Here is a 20242-nt window from a genome sequence, read left to right on the forward strand (position 1 = left end):
TTCCGCTCTCAGATGGGAGTGGCCAAGACGCTGTGGAGCTTGTTCCAGTTGCAGGCGGGCTTTGCTGAGGTGCTGCAGAACATGTCCCAGTCACTGAGGGTGTTGACACGATGGTGCAGAACACGGGGAGGATTGGCAGAACCAGATAATGCAGGGGCAGCCAGGAATCGAACCAGTTGCCTCTCCGTCCCAAGGTGAACCCCAGGGCCCTATGGGAACTGTCCGAGAGGAGGGGCACTGGGTGTAAACCTGGACCTGCCCCATGGAGTGGGGATGGTGGCCACCAGCTGCCCTGAGTTCCATCCCTCTGATGAGGCCGCGTCTCGAAGTCAGCACAGGGGACAGGGTGGCACGCTGTGCATGTGGCACCGACAAGTGAGCCGGGGCCCTCCGGCCCCAGAGCCCCGAGAAGATGCCTGCCAGGGGCATTGAAGGTCACGGGGCGTGGTAAGCAGCTGATGTGCATCATGGGGACACACCTAGACAGAGTGGTGGAGCTGGGAAGGCAAAGCACATCGAGGATCACTGAGGGCACCAGGGGAGTAGGGGGAAAGGGGTGGGGGAGGAGGCGCCACCATCGGGCGGGTGGGGAATTGTTACACACAATAAACACCTTTGTGCACAGCCAGTATGATGCCTCTGTCACCTTGTTCCGCAATGCGGGCTGACCTCCAAACCCTTGGCCCATCTCTCCAGGCATCCCCCCATCCCCGCGGCACTCAACCACCCTCCGGCCATGGACATCTTCCCAAAGCTGTGTCCCATCCCCTAGGTGTTTGGATGATGGTTGCTGTGTAGATGGTGTTGCCTACCGCACTGTTCAGGCACAGTGTCCAGGTATCGCGGTCTGATTGGGATGCTAGACAATGACTCCCACATGCTGCATGGCAGACCCACTCACTTGGGCTGTGTGAAGGGCTCACTCAACCACGATTGCCAATTCCCTATTAGCAATAGACTTCAGCCACACGGCTAGAGAACTCGGCAGTCAATTTTGGTTATGGGTGGTCGGTGGGGCAGATGGGCAGGGGCTAGGGTTGCCCCCGGAATGGGTACACACGATCCAGGGGTTGGCGTGGTGGTGGTGCGTGCAGTTGCTCCCCCCCCCCCCCCGTTGCTCCCACAGTGCCTCCCCAACCCTCCCATGGCTGCCCACCCCTGCGGAGGGTCCCCCATCCCCAGCCGAGGGTCCCCCCACCCGCCCTCGTCGAGCACTGAGGTGGCAAGCCCAGCGCCCCCGGGCTCTTTGCCTGTGAGCGAAGATGGCTACTCACCTCCTCAGCGCCCCACAGAAGCCCTTCCGCCAGGTTCACTTTTTTAAAAAAGGAGTACTAATCGGTGCCAGCGTGACCACTTGCTGAGGAGGCCGCTGAATCACGGGAGGCCTTTCGATATGGGGTCGCTCCCGTTAATTGTATGGAAATTGGGGCTGAAGTGGTGAGAATTGGTTTCTTGTCACGATATGGCAAGATCCCGATTTCGCCTTCCGGGAGCGGGCCAGTTTCATCGCAAACTGTTTGGCGCCTGGCGCAGTTCTCGTTTTCGGCCTATCCAGCGATTTCACTGGTCTTGTTTTTGTCAAGCGAGAGCGCACCGAGGCTGGAGAATCGTGCCCAATGTTGGCGTTAGTGACTAAAAAGCAGATTTCAGCAGGTTCCCATTTGAATCAAGCCTCTAAACTTCAGCCTCAAACTGATGGCTGAACAGAGGGTTGGAGTTGGGCAAAGAGGGCAAAGAGGATTTACTGAAACAGACAAAACTGAGTCTGACAGGGTTGGGAAGAGGCTCCCTTTCTTTTAACTAGAAGGCCAGCTACTCACATAGCCTGTGACCTCTGCTCCTCGCTGACAGCCTCCATGCTGCTTTGTTGGGTCATAATCTTCTCTCCACTACTGGCAACCAACCGCAGTAGGTTCTTCTGCTCTGTAAGCTGCTGCTCCAACTCCTGAAATAGATTCAGAAAACAAACGGTCTGTGAAACAAAATCCTCACCATCCATGAAGGAAACAGCCAGGTTAATGTAAGGGTTGGCTCTATGCCCAGTTCAGTCGAATCATTGGGTGGGATAGTGGGCGGGAAAAGCAGCTTTGAAAAGCCACCGGACCAGTGACGGTTTCCTCCGCCTGCAACTTGGTTTCTAAAGATCAGGGCTCCATTTCTAATGACTGCGCAGCACACAAAAGTCTATATGGAACCCCTCCCTCAGAAGGCAGTGCTTGGACATGACCCTCTCCCTCTTGAGCGGGGTGGGGGGGTGGAGAATCGCGTCACGTTTTTATGCCGGCGCGAAACACGATTTGGACATCTCGTGCAATTTTCCGCTCCAGTCACTGATCCCGCCCGAAAACAGGAGCGGAAAATCCGGCCCCCATTCACTCATCCCCTCATGCTGACTGAACTACTGAATGCGTTGAGCATTTTGACCTGTTTTTGCTTTTGAAGCTAAACTTCATGCTGGAGTCACTGCTCTCTGCAATACCTGAACTCATTCCGATATTGAACAAGAGTGCGGTGCTCACAACTAACAACCTCGCCATGGAATGGACAAATGGTTGAAGATACTCAGTCTTCAGTTTCCTTTTTAAGCAACAAGAAGGATATTGGTCAGGTTTACACTTCTTACTAGGTCCCTGCTGGAAGGAACGGTCTGTGCTCCTTCCCAACTGACTTTGAGGAGCGCACTATGTCTTAACCAATGCCACATCTCCAGTGCATCTTTCCTTCTGCTTATTATTCCACCATCTTCTTTTGAGAAGTGTTCTCAGGGTGTGATCAACACTCGCAAGATGACAGGCATCATTATGAGAAAGGGACAGTGGGTTGCTCTAAGCGACTAAAATTTGTACAAAACTATGAGGGGCAGAGACAGGGTTATCAGGAAAGGCTTGTTTCTCCTCGCTAACGGGTCAATTACACAGTGACGTTCTTTAGGCATGGTGAGCTGCTCGTGCACACCTGCCTCTGAAGATAAGTTACCCCCAGTGACCCAGCCAATATTAATTACTCAAACAACAGACTACCTGGTCATCATCACACTGCCGTTTGTGGGACCTTGCCATGTAAACATTGGCTGCATAGTTTCCTACATTACAGCAGTGACTAGTTTAAAAAAATACTTCCTTGGTTGTAAAGAACCTCGAGTTGTCCTGAGATCATGATAGTTGTAAGCTCTTCCATCTTCATCTTCTAAAAGTACCAGCTTAACCTTAGCTGCGCACGCAGCCACTGTGCCCCACGTGAGCCTGACCAGGGAGCGCCCCGTCTGCTTGCACCAGCCCCATAAGGAAAGGCAATTGGGCAGCTGATGCACGTGAAAAAAGCCCATCCAGCTGCCACACCACACTGTCGGGTGGGCTTAACTAGGGGCAAGTAGGACCTGCAGCCCTCAGCGGGAGGTGGCCCAGCCTTCGGGAGCTGCCGGGCAATCCCTTGTATTCTCGGCAATGCCAGAGCTCAACAATGGGCACTGCTGGGACTACAGACGGACCCAGGAAGAAGAGAAGATGGATGCTGGAGCAAGTTAAGTCAGTCTTCTTTAAGGCAGATGGGACGGGGCAGCCTAGATTGCTAAATTGGGGGCAGGGGAGAAGACTAGTTTTGGAGGCCTGGTGGGTGGGACCGAAGGGGTGGTAACATTTTGGGGTGGAGAGGGGTGCTGTCTGCCTTTCCTAATCTTGAAAGCCTCTATTCAGTCTTTGCTGAACCTTCTCTGTTGCAAGGTAAATCAAACGCTGGCCTTTACATGGATAAAGACTAACACCAGTGATGAGAGTTTTTGAGTTAAAAATTGGCCGATGGCCCGCTTACCTTCTGCCGCTGTAAACTGTTCTGCTGGTGTTGATAGCGAGTTGCCCGGGCCTGTACCAGCCATTCCTGGACACTGGGACTCGAGTGGAATGTGGAATCTATTTCCGTGTCCTCCTTCTCCTGCACCACACCATGCTTTACCAGAGAGAAAACAAAACACAGGCTTATTTGGTGGAATAATATCAATTCCAACAATTCCCACCCAACTCTTTTTCTCATGGTACAAATTTTCATTTTAAATTTATTCCTGAAGGGGCACCTTGAAGGACCAGTGGATAAAACCCAATCTCATTGCCCCAAGTTTGACCCAACTCCATGATTTGCGGGACATCTTCAAAGGACAATTGAATGTAAATCACTTTGCTTTGCGATTAGAGACACTTGTATGCCAGTCCAGGTAAGGATGGAACACCACCTTTTCTAATTAATGAACCGGTTGTTTTTTTTACAGTAATTCAACAAACTCCATGGTCACTTTTATTTGTTTTTTAATTTTCAGATTTTTAAATTAAAACTTAATTCAAATGCTCTATCTTCCACACTAGGATTTGGACTCCGATCTGCGGGAAAGTTCAGTGACAGAATCATTCTATTAATTACTTTGAGAGATACGGAGGGAAGGATCTATATTCCCTCAGTATCCAAAATTCTATCCACCTCTGGAGTGAATATACTCAACGACAATGCCTCCACTGATCACTGTCGTAGCGAATTCCAAAGATTCACAACTCTCTGACTGAAGACATTTCTCCTTATCTTGGTCTTAAAGGAGACCATGATCCATACTTCGGCACTCTTGTCAGGGGAAACAGCTTCTCAGCATCTACCCTGTCAAGCCCACTAAGGTTTTCACCTGTTTCGGCAGAACCACCTTCTGAACACTGGGGCCACCACACCTGGGGGCCTGTATTCCCCTAATAGACGAGTGGGACCCGCAATGTTGGTGGTGCCACTGAAAAGCAGATGGGCTCAGCCATGAGGTAACTTATAGCAGCCACGCTCTGCAAGTGACGGGACCGCAATAAAGAACAACGGTGAGCGTGGACAGGCTGACTACACCAGGGTTCAAGTCCCTGCCTTTGGTGTGGAGAACTGTCGTCAGGTAGGCTCCAACAGGACTTGCGGTTGCGGCTATGCTGAGCTAAGTCGCACGTTCGGCAGCTCCCACCAGAAACGGACTTTTGGGCTCTTTTTAGGGCCCCCAGTGGCATTTGTTCGACGGTTCCCAGTGTGGGAAGGCGACAGTAACATTTCCCCGGCACTGTATGGATTGGACCAGGAGTGGAGTGGTGGATATAGTGGCTTGGTGGAAAGCAGCGAAAAGTGCGAGGGAGGAAAACCAAGATGGTGGCGGGTGGAGACCAGGCAGCGTGGGCGCAATGGTCGCAGGAACAGCAGGAGTTTCTCCAGCGCTGCTTCACGGAATTGAAGGCAGAGCTGTTGGAGCCGATGAAGGCTTCGATAGACAAGCTGCTCGAGACACAGAAGGCACAAGTGGCGGCAATCCGGGAGGTGCGACAAAAGGCCTCAGAGAACGAAGATGAGATCTTGGGCCTGGCGGTGAAGGTAGAGGCGCACGAGGCGATGCATAAGAAATGGCAGGAGAAGTTCGAGGACATGGAGAATCAGTTGAGGAGGAAGAACCTGCGGATTCTGGGTCTCCTGGAGGAAGTGGAGGGGTCGGATGTTGGAACATACGTGGTCACGATGCTGAACACGTTGATGGGCGCAGGGGTCTTCCCGGGGCCCCTGGAGCTGGAGGGGGCCCACCGAGTCCTGGTGAGGTGGCCCAAGCCCAACGGGCCGCCGCGGGCGGTGCTGGTGCGGTTCCACTGCTTCGTGGATAGGGAGTGTGTCCTAAGGTGGGCAAAGAAGGAGCGGAGCAGCAGGTGGGAGAATGCAGAGGTCCGGATATACCAGGACTGGAGCGCAGAGGTGGCCAAGAAGAGGGCCGGGTACAATCGGGCTAAGGCGGCTCTGCATCGGAAGGGGGTGAAATTTGGAATGTTGCAGCCGGCGCGACTGTGGGTCACTTTCAAGGACCGCCACCAGTACTTTGAGACGCCGGAGGAGGCGTGGACCTTTATCCAGGCCGAAAAGTTGGACTCGGATTGAGGGTCGGTTGCGAGGGGATTGATGTGATTGTTGTGTTTTGGGGGGGGATGTTCTGTTCAGTTTGGTACTGTTTTTTCTTGGGTGCTGGGTGGGGCAGGGTGAAATGGTTCGTAGTGGGGGTTTGGTGAGAGTGTGGGCGTTGGTGGTTGGAAGAGGGGGCCCCATTGGAGGGGAGGGGATAGGGGAGGCCCGAGGTAGGGGAGCTGGGATCAGGCCGCGAAAGGGAGCTGCGCCTGAGGGGGCGGGGCCGGCTTGGTGGAAAGCGCAGGCTTTTTACCGCGCTAGGGAAGGGGCGGGTTTGGGGGGGAGGGGTGGTGCTGGAGGGGACGCCCGCTGATGGACAGGAGGGGGGGGGGTGGGGGGGAGATTCTCACACTGGGGGGGTCGATGGAGTGGCGGGAGCGGCCGGGATAAGCAGGAGTCAGCTGACTTATGGGAGTGCTATGGGGGGAGCAATGCAGCTAAAGGGGGGGGGGGGGGGGGCGGAGAACTGGGTTGCTGCTGCATTGGCCAAAGGGGAGCTGGTGCCTGAAGAGAGTCTCGGGGCGGGGGTCTGCCGCTGGGGGAAACGGAGAGTGCGGGAGGCGCGGGCACGTGGCTGCCTAGAAAGGGAGATGGCTAATCTGCAGTGTGTGTGTGTGTGTGTGTGTGTGTGTGTGTGGTGGTAGTGGGGGGGGGGCAGGTTGTTCATTCGGGGTTGGACGCAAAGAATCGAGGGTTGGCGATTTTGGTGGAGAAGCGGGTGTCGTTTGAGGCGCTGAACATCGTGGCAGACAATGGAGGTAGGTACGTGATGGTGAGCGGTAAGCTGCAGGGGGTGCGGGTGGTCTTGGTGAATGTGTATGCCCCGATTTGGAACGATGCCGGATTTATGCGTCGCGTGTTGGGCCGGATTCCGGACCTGGAGGCAGGGAGCTTGATAATGGGAGGGGGGGGACTTTAATACGGTATTGGATCCAGCATTGGACTGCTCTAGATCCGGGACGGGTAAGAGGCCGGCGGCGGCCAAGGTGCTGAGTGGGTTTATGGACCAGATGGGAGGAGTGGACCCATGGAGGTTTGTTAGGCCGGGGGCCAGGGAATTCTCTTTCTTTTCCCACGTCCATAAAGCCTACTCCCGGATTGACTTCTTCGCTTTGAGCAGGGCGCTGATCCCGAGGGTGGAGGACACGGGGTATTCGGCCATAGCCATCTCAGACCATGCCCCGCACTGGGTGGAGCTGGAGCTAGGAGAGGAGAGGGACCAGCGCCTGCTGTGGCGCCTGGAGGTGGGTTTGCTGGCGGATGAGGAGGTTGAGCGGGCGGATCCGGGGGTGCATTGAACGATACCTAGAGGTGAACGAGAATGGGGAGGTGCAGGTAGGGGTGGGCTGGGAGGCGCTGAAGGCGGTGATTAGGGGAGAGCTAATCTCCACTAGGGCCCACAAGGAGGGGAAGGAAAGCAGATGAGGGAGAGGTTGGTGGGGAGATTTTTAAGGGTAGATAGGAGGTATGCAGAGGTCCCAGAGGAGGGACTACTCAAGGAGCGATGAAGCCTCCAAGCCGAGTTCGACCTGTTGACTACCAAGAAGATGGAGGGGCAGTGGAGGAAGGCGCAAGGGGCGGTGTATGAATATGGGAAGAAGGCTAGCCGGATGCTGGCACACCAGCTGCGGAAGCGGGAGGCGGCGAGGGAGATTGGGGGAGTTAGGGATAAAGGGGGGAACACGGTGCGGAGTGCGGTGGGAATAAATGGGGTATTTAGAGACTTCCATGAGGGGCTGTATAGGTCTGAGCCCCCGACGGAGGAGGGGGGGGGGATGCGTCGTTTTCTGGACCTGCTGAGGTTTCCGAGGATAGAGGAGGGGCAGGTGGTGGGGCTTGGGGCACCGGTCAGGCTGGAGGAGCTGACTAAGGGGCTGGGGAGTATGCAGGTGGGGAAGGCACCGGGGCCAGATGGGTTCCCGGTGAAATTTTACAGGAAGTATATGGATCTGATGGGCCCTCTATTAGTGAGGACTTTCAATGAGGCGAGGGAGGTGGGGGGGGGGGGGGTTCCTACCCCCGACGATGTCCAGGGCGCTGATCTTGAAGCGGGACAAGGACCCTTTACAGTGTGGGTCGTATAGGCCAATCTCGCTCCTCAACATGGATGCGAAGCTGTTAGCGAAGGTGTTGGCTACCAGAATTGAGGACTGTGTTACGGGGGTGATCCACGAGAACCTGACGGGTTTCGTGAAGGGAAGGCAGCTAAACACCAATGTGCGGAGGCTCCTAAATGTAATCATGATGCCTGCAGTGGAGGGGGAAGCGGAGATAGTGGCGGCTATGGATGCGGAAAAGGCCTTCGATAGGGTGGAGTGGGGGTACCTGTGGGAAGTGTTGAGGAGGTTTGGGTTCGGGGAGGCGTTCGTTAGTTGAGTTAGGTTACTGTAACAAAGATCCGGTGGCGAGTGTGGCCACAAATCGGAGGAGGTCGGAATACTTTCGGCTGTACCGGGGGACGAGGCAGGGGTGCCCCCTATCCCCCCTACTATTTGCGTTGGCAATTGAGCCTTTGGCGATGGCTTTGAGGGAGTCCAGGAGCTGGAGGGGGCTGGTGTGGGGTGTGGGAGGAACACCGGGTATCGCTGTATGCCGACGACCTGTTACTGTATGTGGCGGACCCGGTGGGGGGGATGCTGGAGGTGATGCGGATCCTCAGGGAGTTTGGACTTTTCCGGGTATAACCTCAACATGGGGACGAGTGAGCTATTCGTGATGCACCCAGGGGGCCAGGGAAGGGGGATAGACGAGCTTCCACTGAAGAGGGCGGAAAGGAGTTTTCGGTACCTAGGGATCCAGGTGGCCAGGAGCTGGGGGGGCCTACACAAGCTCAACTTGACGAGGCTGTTGGAAGATGGAGGAGGAGTTTAAAAGATGGGATATGCTGCCACTCTCCCTGGCGGGTAGGGTACAGTCGGTGAAGATGACGGTGCTCCCTAGGTTCCTTTTTATATTCCAGTGCCTCCCCATCCTGATCCCTAAGGCTTTTTTTAAGCGGGTCAGCAGGAGCATCATGGGGTTTGTATGGGTGAAAAAGACCCTGAGGGTGAGAAGGGTGTTTCTGGAAGGGAGCAGGGACAGAGGAGGGCTAGCGTTGCCTAATCTGTGTGGGTACTACTGGGCTGCCAATGTGGCGATGATACGCAAGTGGGTAATGGAGGGGGAGGGGGCGTCGTGGAAGCGGCTGGAGATGGCGTCCAGCGTGGGCACGAGCCTGAGAGCGCTGGTGACAGCACCGCTGCTGCTCCCACCGACAAGGTACACCACGAGTCCATTGGTGGCGGCGACCCTCAAAATTTGGGGGCAGTGGAGACGTCACAGGGGGGAGGGAGAGGCTTCGGTGTGGTCCCCGATCCGAGAGAACCATCGGTTTGTCCCGGGGAGAATGGATGGGGGGTTCCTGAGCTGGCACAGGGCAGGTATTAGAAGGATGTGGGACCTGTTTATAGATGGAACGTTTGCGAGCCTTGGGGCATTGGAAGAAAAATTCGGGCTCCCCCCTGGAAATGCCTTCAGGTACATGCAGGTAAGGGCGTTTGTAAGACGGCAGGTGAGGGAATTTCTGCTGCTGCCAGCACTCAGGATCCAGGATAGGGTGCTCTCGGGGGGGTGGGTTGGAGAAGGCAAGGTCTCGGCGATCTACCAAGAGATGCAGGAGGAGGAGGAGGCCTCGGTGGAGGAGCTGAAAGGTAAATTGGAGGAGGCGCTGGGGGAGGAGATAGACGAGGGTAAATCGGCGGACACCCTGGGTCGGGTAAATTCTTCCTTCTCTTGCGCCAGGCTTAGCCTGATACAATTTAAGGTTCTGCACAGGGTGCACATGACTGAGGCAAGGCTGAGTCTGTTTTTTGGAGTAGAGGACAGGTGTGTGAGGTGTTCGGGGAGCCCAGCAAATCATGGCCACATGTTCTGGGCGTGCCCAGTGCTGGATGGGTTCTGGAGGGGCGTTGCGAGGACGGTGTATCTAAGGTGGTAAACACCAGGGTTAAGCCGAGTTGTGGGCTCGCACTATTTGGGGTATCGGACGAGCCGGGAGTGCAGGTGGCGAAAGAGGCCGGTATTCTGGCCTTTGTGTCCCTGGTAGCCCGGCGGAGGATTCTGCTACAGTGGAAGGATGCGAGGCCCCCAAGCGTGGAAGCCTGGATCAGCGACATGGCAGGGTTCATTAAATTGGAGAGGGTTAAATTTGCCTTAAGAGGATCTGTGCAAGGGTTCTTCAGGCGGTGGCAACCGTTCCTTGACTTTCTAGTGGAGCGTTAGGAGGTGGACAGCAGCAGCAACCCGGAGGGGGGGGGGGGGGGGGGGGTACTTTGTGTTTACTCCTGTGTTTATTATCATTTAATGGGGGGCTTGTATATTGGGGGAATGTGTGACATAGCTATAAGATGTTTATTTATGTGTTCTTTGTTTTTTCTTATTTCTGTAAGGTGGGGAGTTTTGATGCAAATATGTAAAAATTTGAATAAAAATATATTTTTTTAAAAGGTAGGCTCCAACAATAGTCATCCAACGACGTTAATGATAAGTAGGTTTGTAATTCCTCCTATAGAAAAATGAAGGGTGATCTCACTGTTCGAAAGACAATTAAAGGATTTGATGGGGCAGAGAAACCATGGGCAGGATCTAATGGCTGCACTGTGCCCGACTTGCGACGTGGCCGGTGAATCTCACAAGAGGCTTCTCGCAATCTTCACCAGTGGTTTGAAATTATTTTCTCCTGACTTCAGATACCTTCTCTTAAAATACAAATTGCAAATTGTTGAAAATTGTTGTGATAGTTTGTTCAAGTTTCCCTTTGGTTTTGGGCAGACCTGACTCACCATCTGCCATATCATAATGTTGCACAGAACAGAGTCATGCCTTGTGCCAGGGTTTATGTTCACACGAGCCTCCTCCCACTTCACTTGATCCCACTCTATCAGCATATCTTTCTAGTTCTTTCTCCCTAACCTGTTTATCCAGCCTCCCCTTAATGCATTCATGTGATTCACCACAGCTACTCCCCACGGTAGCAGGTTTCGCAATCAAACCACTTTCTGGTAAAGTTTCTCCAAAATTCCTCATTGGATATTTTGGTGACTGCCTTATATATATGGTCCCCAGTTTTGGGCTCCTCCAAAAGCGAAAACATCCCTTCATCTACCCTATCAAATCATTAGTGTGCATGTGTGCACGCGCATATGCATGTATGGGTGTGTGCGCAAGTGTGCATAGTCCCCCATGTATCTCTGCTATGCACTATAAGATTCTCTTCATTTTAGACAGAGGTTCATTTGCTCCATTCCATAAAACATAAACTATAACAAGAGGAAAATGGGAACACTACAATGTCTGAGGTGATTTTTGAGCTTGCTGAAGATTTTTTCCCCCCTTATTTCTGCAAGATATGGGCAGGGGATAGGATTTTTTAAAATCTAGCCTCCCACAGTGAAACATTGCTGTAGAACAGTGTGTGCTCCAAAGGGTTTAATACAGTTTAACAAGAGGATGAGAGTAAAGATCGTACTTTGATAGTGATGCTTCTGTCCTGCAGCATTCTCTGCAGCTCCGTCAAACTCCCCTTTAGATTCCGGAGTTTCTCAGTCAGGTTCTCCGCTTGTTCCCGGGTCTGGGGCTTTCCCTGCATAAGCAGGTTCTCGCTGTTCATGAAGAGCTCAGAAACGAACGCCACTTTCTGCTCGATCTCCACCAACATGTTCTGTAGCGGCGGAAACAGTGAAGTGAACGGCAAGCAACTTAACAGTGCGCGCGGACACACATACCAGCAGAAACAAACATACAGGCACAACAGGCACACCTTCACCGAGCACCACACACACACATATTCACCCTGCATCACACACATTCACCCCCCACCACACACACACACACATTCACCACCCCCACCATACACACACACTCTCTCTGTAAATAGTTCAGAACCTAGAATTCAGAAATATTTTTGTTTTGCAAAGACATCCTGCTTCTAAAAACTGGTTCACAGATTGTTGACCGTGTGTCCTTGACAACATTTATCTCTCAGCTGGTGGGTGGCAAGGTAGCACAGTGGTTAACACTGCTGCTTCACAGCGCCAGGGACCCGGGTTCAAATCTGGAGTTTGTACATTTTCCCCGTGTCTGTGTGGGTTTCCTCCGGGTGTTCCGGTTTTCTACCACAGTCGAAAGATGTGCAGGTTAGGTGGATTGGTCATGATAAATTGCCCCTTAGTATCCAGTGATGTGCAGGTTAGGTTATGGGATTTGCAGGGATAGGGCGGTGTGGACGGAGAGAGTGGATATGGGTAGAATGTTCATTCTAACAGTCGGTGCACACTCGATGGACCGAATGGCTCCTTTTGCACTGGAGAGATTGTATGAACGCACATAAAACAGAATATCTGGAGAGTGTTGCATTGCTGTTTGTGGGATCCTACTGTGCACAAATTGCCTGCTGCGTTTTGCAAATTGCAACAGTAACTGCAGCTCATAAAAAGTCCTGCTTTGACTGTGAAGCACTTTGAGACACCCGGAGGTTGTAGGGTCATTTTCTCTCCACTGAGCTGAGGGGCCTATCTGGGAACGGTTTATTGTGGGAGTTGCAGATACCTATTGGGCTTTCCCCATGGGCAAACCGTACCTCACTGACTGTTCCCCACAGCAGACAGAATTATGCCACCCAAATAGCTATCTAAAGCTCATACATGTGCATGTCCATACCAGCCAGCCTAAGTCAAAAGATCGTCCGTTCAATTCCCACCCCAGAGACTGAAGCACAAAATGTAGGCTGATATTCTCAATGTGGTGTTGAAAGAGTGCCATATCGCCGGTGATGCCATCCTTCAGATAAGATGTTAAACCAGGGACCTGCCTGCCAAGTGGGATTACATGGTAGCGCGGCATGTTAGCACAGTGGTTAGCACTGTTGCTTCACAGCTCCAGGGTCCCATGTTCGATTCCTGGCTTGACTGGAGTTTGTACATTCTCCCCGTGTCTGCATGGGTTTCCTACGGGTGCTCCGGTTTCCTCCCACAGTCCAAAGATGTGCAGGTTAGGTGGATTGGCCATGCCACATTGTCCCTTAGTGTCTAAACAGATTGGGTGGGGTTACTGGGAAAGGGTGGAGGTGTGGGCTTGGGTAGGGTTCTCTTTCCAAGGGCCGGTGCAGACTTGATTGGCCGAATGACCACCTTCTGCACTGTAAATTCTAACAAAAAAAAAACCCAACAGAAGAAGAGCAGGAGCCTCCTCCCTATTGGCTGCCGAGATTACAATAGTGACGACACATTTTGAAAGCACTTCATTGGTCATAAAGCGCTTTTGAACCGTACAACATGCTAGAATCAATTATTAAAGAGGTAGGGGCAGGACGTTTAGAAAATCATAATAGGGGGTGTTGTTTATGTAAGCCATGTTGGCTGGGTTCTGTTGTTTGTTTGGTGTGTGGTTGTTTATTTTGTTAAAATTTATAATATAGATGCCTCAATAAAATATTTTTAAAAAGAAAATCATAATACAATCAGGGAGAATAAATATGGTTTTGTGGAAAGAAAATAGTTTTTGACAAATTAGAGTCCTCTGAGTATGTAACAGCAGGATGGATCAAGGGGAACAAGTTGATGTAGTGTATTCAGATTGCTATACGCCATTTGATAAAGTGCTGCATAAAATGGTAATAGACAATATAAGAGCATATTGATTTCAGGCTGATATATGAGCATGGATAGAAGACTGGCTAACCAACCAGAAACAGGGAGTCAGGATAAATGGTTATTTTCAGGATGACAAACTGACCAGTGGAGCACTGCAGGGATCGGTGCTGAGCTCTCAACTATTTACGATCTCTATTAATGACTTGGATGAAGGGACTAACTGTATTGTAGCCAAATTTACTGATGCTACAAACACAGGTAGGAGAGCAAGTTGTGGGGAGGATACAGAGAGACTGCAAAGGGATATAAATAGGTTAAGTGAGTGAGCAAAACATTAGTAGATGGGGTATAATGTGGGAAAATATGAGGTTGCCCATTTTGGCAGGTAGAATAGAAAAACAGAATATTATTTAAATGGAGAAAAATGCAGAATGTGGCAGTGCAAAGGAAACCGGGTGTCCTTGTGCACAGATCACATAAAGTAAACATGCAGATATAGCAAGAATTAAGAAGGCACATGGAATGTTGGCCTCTACCGCAAGAGGGATGCTGTATAAAAATAGGGAATTCTTGCTACAGCTGTACAGGACATTGGTGAGGCCACAGCTGGAGTACTGTGTGCAGGTTTTGGCCACCTTACCGAAGGAGGAACAGACTTGCATTGGAAGCAGTTCAGAGAAGGTTCACTGGGCTGATTCCTAGGATGAGGGGTTTGTTTTATCAAAAGTTGAACAAGTTGAACCCATAGTCACTGGAGTTCAGAAGAATGAGAGGTGTTCTTATTGAAATGAATAATGTTCTGAGGGACTTGACAGGATTGATGCTGAGCGGACGTTTCCCCTCATGGTGAATCCAAAACTAGGGGGAAGAGTTTCAAAATAATGGATTTAATGAATACAAGAGGGAGATGAGCAGGGGTTTCTTCTCTCAGAGGGTCTTTGGAATTCTCTGCTCCAGTGACCAGTGGAGTCAGGGTCATTGAATATATTCAAGGCTGAGTTAGATCAAATTTGATTGTCAAGGAAGCCAAGAACAGGAAAATGAGAGTTAAGGCCACAGTGTGATCAGCCTTGACCTTACTGAAGACCAGGGCAAGCTCGATGGGCTGAATGGCCTACTCCTGCTCCTATCGCTAATGTTCTTATGTAAGTTGTTCTTATGCAAAAGCTATTTTATAACACACCTCACCTCAGTTAAAAATCTAGACATGCAAGGAAAGGAAATCTTTATTATCTATATTTCTTTGAACTTGAGCCAATACCTGACAGTCAATGAGCTGGTCCTCCATGTCCACCTGCTCCTTAGAGACTTGCAGTGTAGCGTCCAGTGCGGCTTTTGTAATTAGAAGCCAATTGTCCAGTTCATCAGCCTCACTGCAATACAGTTTCAGAGCTTGTTCCTGGCGTTGATCCTCCACCTGTTCATTCAGCCTCTCCTGAAAAAAAAAATCAAGGACACATTTTTATGCAGTATCTTTGCTGCTCAAGATGCAGTCTCCTCCCCATCGGCAAGACCAAACTTAGATTAGGTCATTGCTTTCTGAGGGTCTCCAGTCAGCTCACAATTGTGAGCACGAGCATTCAGTCATTTAACCAACTTTCATTCTTCATCCCTCTCTGATCTCTCTATCCTTGGCCTGCTATTACCTTCTGACCACAGCACTAAGATAAACAACTTCGGATCAAAATCACTGTTTCCAGTTGTGATGATTCTGCTGGAACCATTTCCTCCTCCTCCAGGCTCAGCTTTATTTCTTTACTTGTCCCGATACGACCTTCTGTTCGCCTTGCACCATCATCGCTTTCATCATTTAATCACCCCTGCCCTCCCTCCACCCTATAAGTCCATAAGGTGTACGAGCAGAAGAAGGTCATTCGGCCCATCAAGTCTGCTCTGCCATTCAATGAGATCATGGCTGATCTCATAGGATAATCCTCAATTCCATTTTCCTGTCTTATCCCCATAACCCTTGATTCCCTTACTGATTAAAAATCTATCTATCTCACCCTTAAACATACTTATTGACCCAGCCTCTACAGCCCTCTGTGGTAAAGAATTCCACAGATTCACTACTCTCTGATAGAAGAAATTCCTCTTCATCTTTGTCTTAAATGGATGACCCCTTACTCTGAGGTTATGCCCTCTGGTCCTAGACTCCCAAAAGGGGAAATATCCTCTCAACGTTTACCTTGTCAATCCCCTGTGAATCCTATACGTCTCAAAAAGGTTGCCTCTCATTCTTCTAAACTCCAATGAGTACAAGCCTAACCTACTCAAAGAAAACCCCCCTCTATACCTGGGAACAACCTCGTGAACCTTCTCTGGACTGTCTCCAATGTCAGTACTTCTTTCCTTAGATAAGGGAACCAAAACTGTTCACGGTATTCCAGGTGTGGTCTAAGTAGTGCCTTGTATAGTTTTAGCAGGACTTGCCTATTTTAAACTCCATTCTCTTTGAAATAAAGGCCAACTCTCTGTCTGCCTTCTCTATTACCTATCACAGGTTCTTCCCTCCCTTAACTCCCCTGCCACAAACCCCACTTTTCCCTGTATTTGTACTTGCCTAAAAACTCTTCAATCTCTAATATCTTCCCGTTCTGACATTAACTCTGTTTCCCTCCCCACAGTTGTGGCCTGACCTGCTGAATACTTCCAGAATTTCTGTATTTTTAATTTAAGGTCACAGAACTTAACTGGCCAGATGGGTTTTGAACATGCAATATGTGGTTGCGCTGTTAGAATAGGTACTGTGCATCAAAGGATCTGCGAGGAGGAGTTGTCACTGCTTCAAGCTTGCTTTTGTCCGATTTATATGGTAGAATGTCATTGTACGGTGAACACTGGAGGTCTTGTGGCGCAGTGGGTAGTGTCCCTGCCTCTGAGTCAAAGTCCTGCCCCAGGACTTGATGGCCAAGGAAGGTGTATCCATAATGCGGTCAAGCAGGTTGAGTGTCAACTTACAAATCCTTCCAAACAGGCCAATGAATGCTGGTAAGAGTGGGAGAGACTCCTTGGTCAAACATGCTTGTTGTGGAGTGACGACCCTCAAGCTATAAGCCTCTGGCGACAGACCAGCAACCTGTTGCTGGAATTACGAGCTATGGAAACGGACAAAAGTGCACCACTAGGTGTGGGAAGAGAATTGGATGGACGATGAGTGCCTGAGAGTCATTAAAGGACCCGGCTTCTTCTCTGTTACCTAATCGTACAGAATGTTCTTTCATTAAATGTTTATTTATTTAAATATTCATCAGCTACAGTAAGATAGTATCCCACAGCTGAAAATACTAGCCTAATACAGGAGGAACATTACAGGTGTCAACAAACTGCCAGTGTCTTTTAGGGGATATATTATGAGGCGCACAAACATGAAAAATCCTCAGGGTTGACAATTCCATCAGTCCAACTGGTCAACATTCCTTGGGCGGGATTCTCCGACCTCCCGCCGGGTCGGAGAATCGCCGGGTCGGAGAATCGCCGGGGAGTGGCGTGAATCCCGCCCCCACCGGTTGCCGAATTCTCTGGCGCCGGAGATTTGGCGGGGGCGGGAATCGCGCCACGCCGGTCAGCGGCCGCTGCCAGCGCCCCTCCCCCTCGGTGATTCTCTGGCCCACGATCGGCCGAGTGGCCGCCCGTTTATTTGCCGGTCCCGCCGGCATAAATTAGAGTAGGTCCTTACCGGCGGGACCTGGCGGCGCGGGCGGCCTCCGGGGTCTTCGGGGGGGGGGGGGTGGGGGGGGGGGGGAGGGGGGGGGGGCGCGGGGTATCTGGCCCCAGGAGGTGCCCCCACGGTGGCCTGGTCCACGATCGGGGCCCACCGATCCGCAGGCGAGCCTGCGCCATGGGGGCACTCTATTCCTCCACGATGGCCGACGCGGAGATGAACCCCCCTCCCGCGCATGCACCAACTCGCGCCGGCCGGCGGAGGCCCTTCGGCGTGGGGCCAAGCCCCTTCCCCACCGGCCGGTGCGACGCAAACCACTCCGGCCTCGCCCCTGAAGGTGTGGAGGATTCCGCACCTTTGGGGCGGCCCGACGCCGGAGTGGTTCACGCCACTCCTTCCCGCGGAAGTTGCCCGCCCCGCCGATTACGGCAGAATCCCGATTACACACAGAATCTTGTGTCCCAGCACCCGTATCTGATAATGGCTGGATTTTCCAGCCTTGCCGAAGGTAAATGGGTTTTTGGCTGACTCACCGCAACTCCATGGCGGGACCTGAAAATTCAGGAAATGTGTTACTCTTCAGAGGACCCCACCAACCCCCCTTGATAAACACTTGCAAATCTGATCATTCTCTCAGTGAAGTAGGTGTTTCAGGTCCTGACTGAATCCAGTTCTTCCCATTTCATGCTCACCCCCTTGTTCTGCTGACCCGATCCTCTACATCACGGAGACGTGGAATTTTCTTTTGATAAAGTCAGTTATAGTCCCCCTGACCCCTCTGTCTCCGCAGGATAAGCTCTCCCACAATCGTCGGGAGAGGGCCCTGATTGCCGGACATACAAACCCTGACCACCTTTGAGGAACGGGCCCTGGAGGTGACTGGGCTGGCCGAGGTCAGAGCGGTCACCAATGCGGAGGTTGGCACACGATGCAGAGGTAAGGATCCACTGGGCCCCACCTGGAGGACCTGTAAAACGTGAGCTATTATTGCCATTCTGACTGACCCATCCCTCCCACTGACCACATGTCCATTGTCCCGCAGGTCCTCCAGCCAAAGGCACCGGCCTATCCTGGTTGGCATCCTCCCCTGCCTCCCATGAGACCACCTCAGAGGAGAGCTGCGACAATGCCACAATTGACGCGTCACAGCTGTCATCACCACCCTCCATCAGTGCAGACGAATGCACCTCGGTGGGAAACGTTAGTGGTCAGGCTTCTGGGGCACAATCTGATGAGCACCACACAGCTGCTGATGTACATCAAGTGGAGGCAGGAACGCCCAGGCGACACAGCAGTCGGAAGTTTTCTGGATTCCAGAACCGGGCTGGGTCCCAACCAGATGCTGAGCCTCTGGTACAGGGTTACCAAAAGCTGATGGATACATTAGGGATTGGCTGGGACATTCAGAGGGAGATATCAGCGACACACCAGCAGATCCACAGACGCTTAGAGGAGTCCCAGAGGCTACGGGTGCAGGAGATGTCGCCGGCAATGCGTGACACCGAGGCCAACACTGCTAGTGTGGCGACTGTAGTGGAGAGCCTGGTGCAAGACGTTGGCACCATTAGTGAAGGTGTCCAAGGCATCGCGCAGTGGTTGTGGGCCTCGGCAGAATGTCCGACTCGCTGGGGGACATGACCCAATACCAGGCTGACCTTGATGAGGTTCTGCGGGACATGTCCCACTCTCAGATGGGAATGACCGAGGCGCTGCGGAGCTTGCCCCAGTCGCAGGTAAGTCCCAGAGTCCCCAGAGGATGCCCGCCAGAGACATCGAGGGCCACGGGACGTAGTAAGCAGCTGGCTGCCTGCATCTTAGATGTGCATCCTGGGGGACACACCTAGACATAGACGCCCTTCCGCCAGGTTCACGTTTTTCAAAAGGAATACTAATCGGAGCCAGCATGACCACTTGCTGGGGAGGCCGCTAAATGACCAGAGGCTGTTGGATGTGGGGTGGCTCCCGTTAATTGTATGGAAATAGGGCTTAAGTGATGATAATTGGTTTCTCGTCACGCTGCGGTGGGATCCTGATTTCGCCTATGGGAGCAGGCCGGTTGCATCGTGCCTGGCGCAGTTCTCGTTTTTGGCCTCTCCCGCTATTCACCGAACTAGTTTCGCTCAAGCGAGAGCGCACCCCCAATTACTTTCAACCAATTCTCATACATTCTTTAGCTAAAGCTAAAGTCTCACAAACTTCTACAGATGTGCGATAGAGAGCATCCTATCTGGGTGCATCACAGCTTGGGATGGCAACTGCTCGGTCCATAATCGCAAGAAACTGCAGACTGTGGTGAACTCAGCCCAACGCATCACACAAGCGTGCCACCCTCACATTGATTCTGTATACACCTCTCGCTGCCTCAGGAAGGCAGACAGCATTATCAGAGACCCCTCCCACCCAGGCATTGCCTTCTTCCAGACCTTTCCATCAGGCAATCGGTACAGAAGTCTGTAGACCCCCAGACATAGGAACAGCTTCTTCCCCACAGCTACAAGACTCCTCAACGACTCCCCCTCAGATGATCTGTTCCCTGTAAGAACACTATTCACGATCCCCTATGCTGCCCTTGCTTATGTATTTGCTTTGTTTGGCCCCTTGTTCCGCACTGTAACCAATCATTGTTTGTCGATGAACCATTTGTCAATGTTCTCTGTTGATTATTCTTTTGTCTACTATGTACGTACTGTGTATGTTCCCTCGGCCACAGAAAAATACTTTTCACTGTACTTCGGTAGATGTGACAATAAATCAAATCCAATCAAATCAAATCATTTTATTTTCAAGCCTTCACCGTATCTTTGTGCCTTTACCATCGCAGAAAACAATTGCCCAAAAGAACATTTAAGGTACACCAGGGGCGAGATTCTCCGACCCCCCGCCGGGTCGAAGAATCACCGGGGGCTGGCGTGAATCCCGCCCCCGCTGGTTGCCGAAGTCTCCGGCACCGGATATTCGGCGGGGGCGGGAATCGCGCCGCGCCAGTTGGCGGGCCCCCCCGCGC

General features: G+C 51.9%; 1 protein-coding gene across 13 annotated transcripts in view; it reads right to left on the bottom strand.

Moving 5' to 3' along the window:
- Window positions 1-20242, bottom strand: part of syne1b (spectrin repeat containing, nuclear envelope 1b) — a 669902-nt gene that overhangs the window by 249131 nt on the left and 400529 nt on the right. For all 13 annotated transcript variants that reach the window (XM_072505314.1, XM_072505250.1, XM_072505295.1 and 10 more), the window contains 4 exons: window positions 14836-15009; window positions 11453-11644; window positions 3808-3942; window positions 1821-1945 (listed from right to left, as the gene is read on the bottom strand). In XM_072505314.1, the coding sequence (XP_072361415.1) occupies window positions 1821-1945; window positions 3808-3942; window positions 11453-11644; window positions 14836-15009 (626 nt within the window). The remainder of the gene's footprint in view (window positions 1-1820; window positions 1946-3807; window positions 3943-11452; window positions 11645-14835; window positions 15010-20242) is intronic.

Source organism: Scyliorhinus torazame, chromosome 1 (assembly GCF_047496885.1).
Source record: "Scyliorhinus torazame isolate Kashiwa2021f chromosome 1, sScyTor2.1, whole genome shotgun sequence".
Lineage (NCBI taxonomy): Eukaryota > Metazoa > Chordata > Chondrichthyes > Carcharhiniformes > Scyliorhinidae > Scyliorhinus > Scyliorhinus torazame.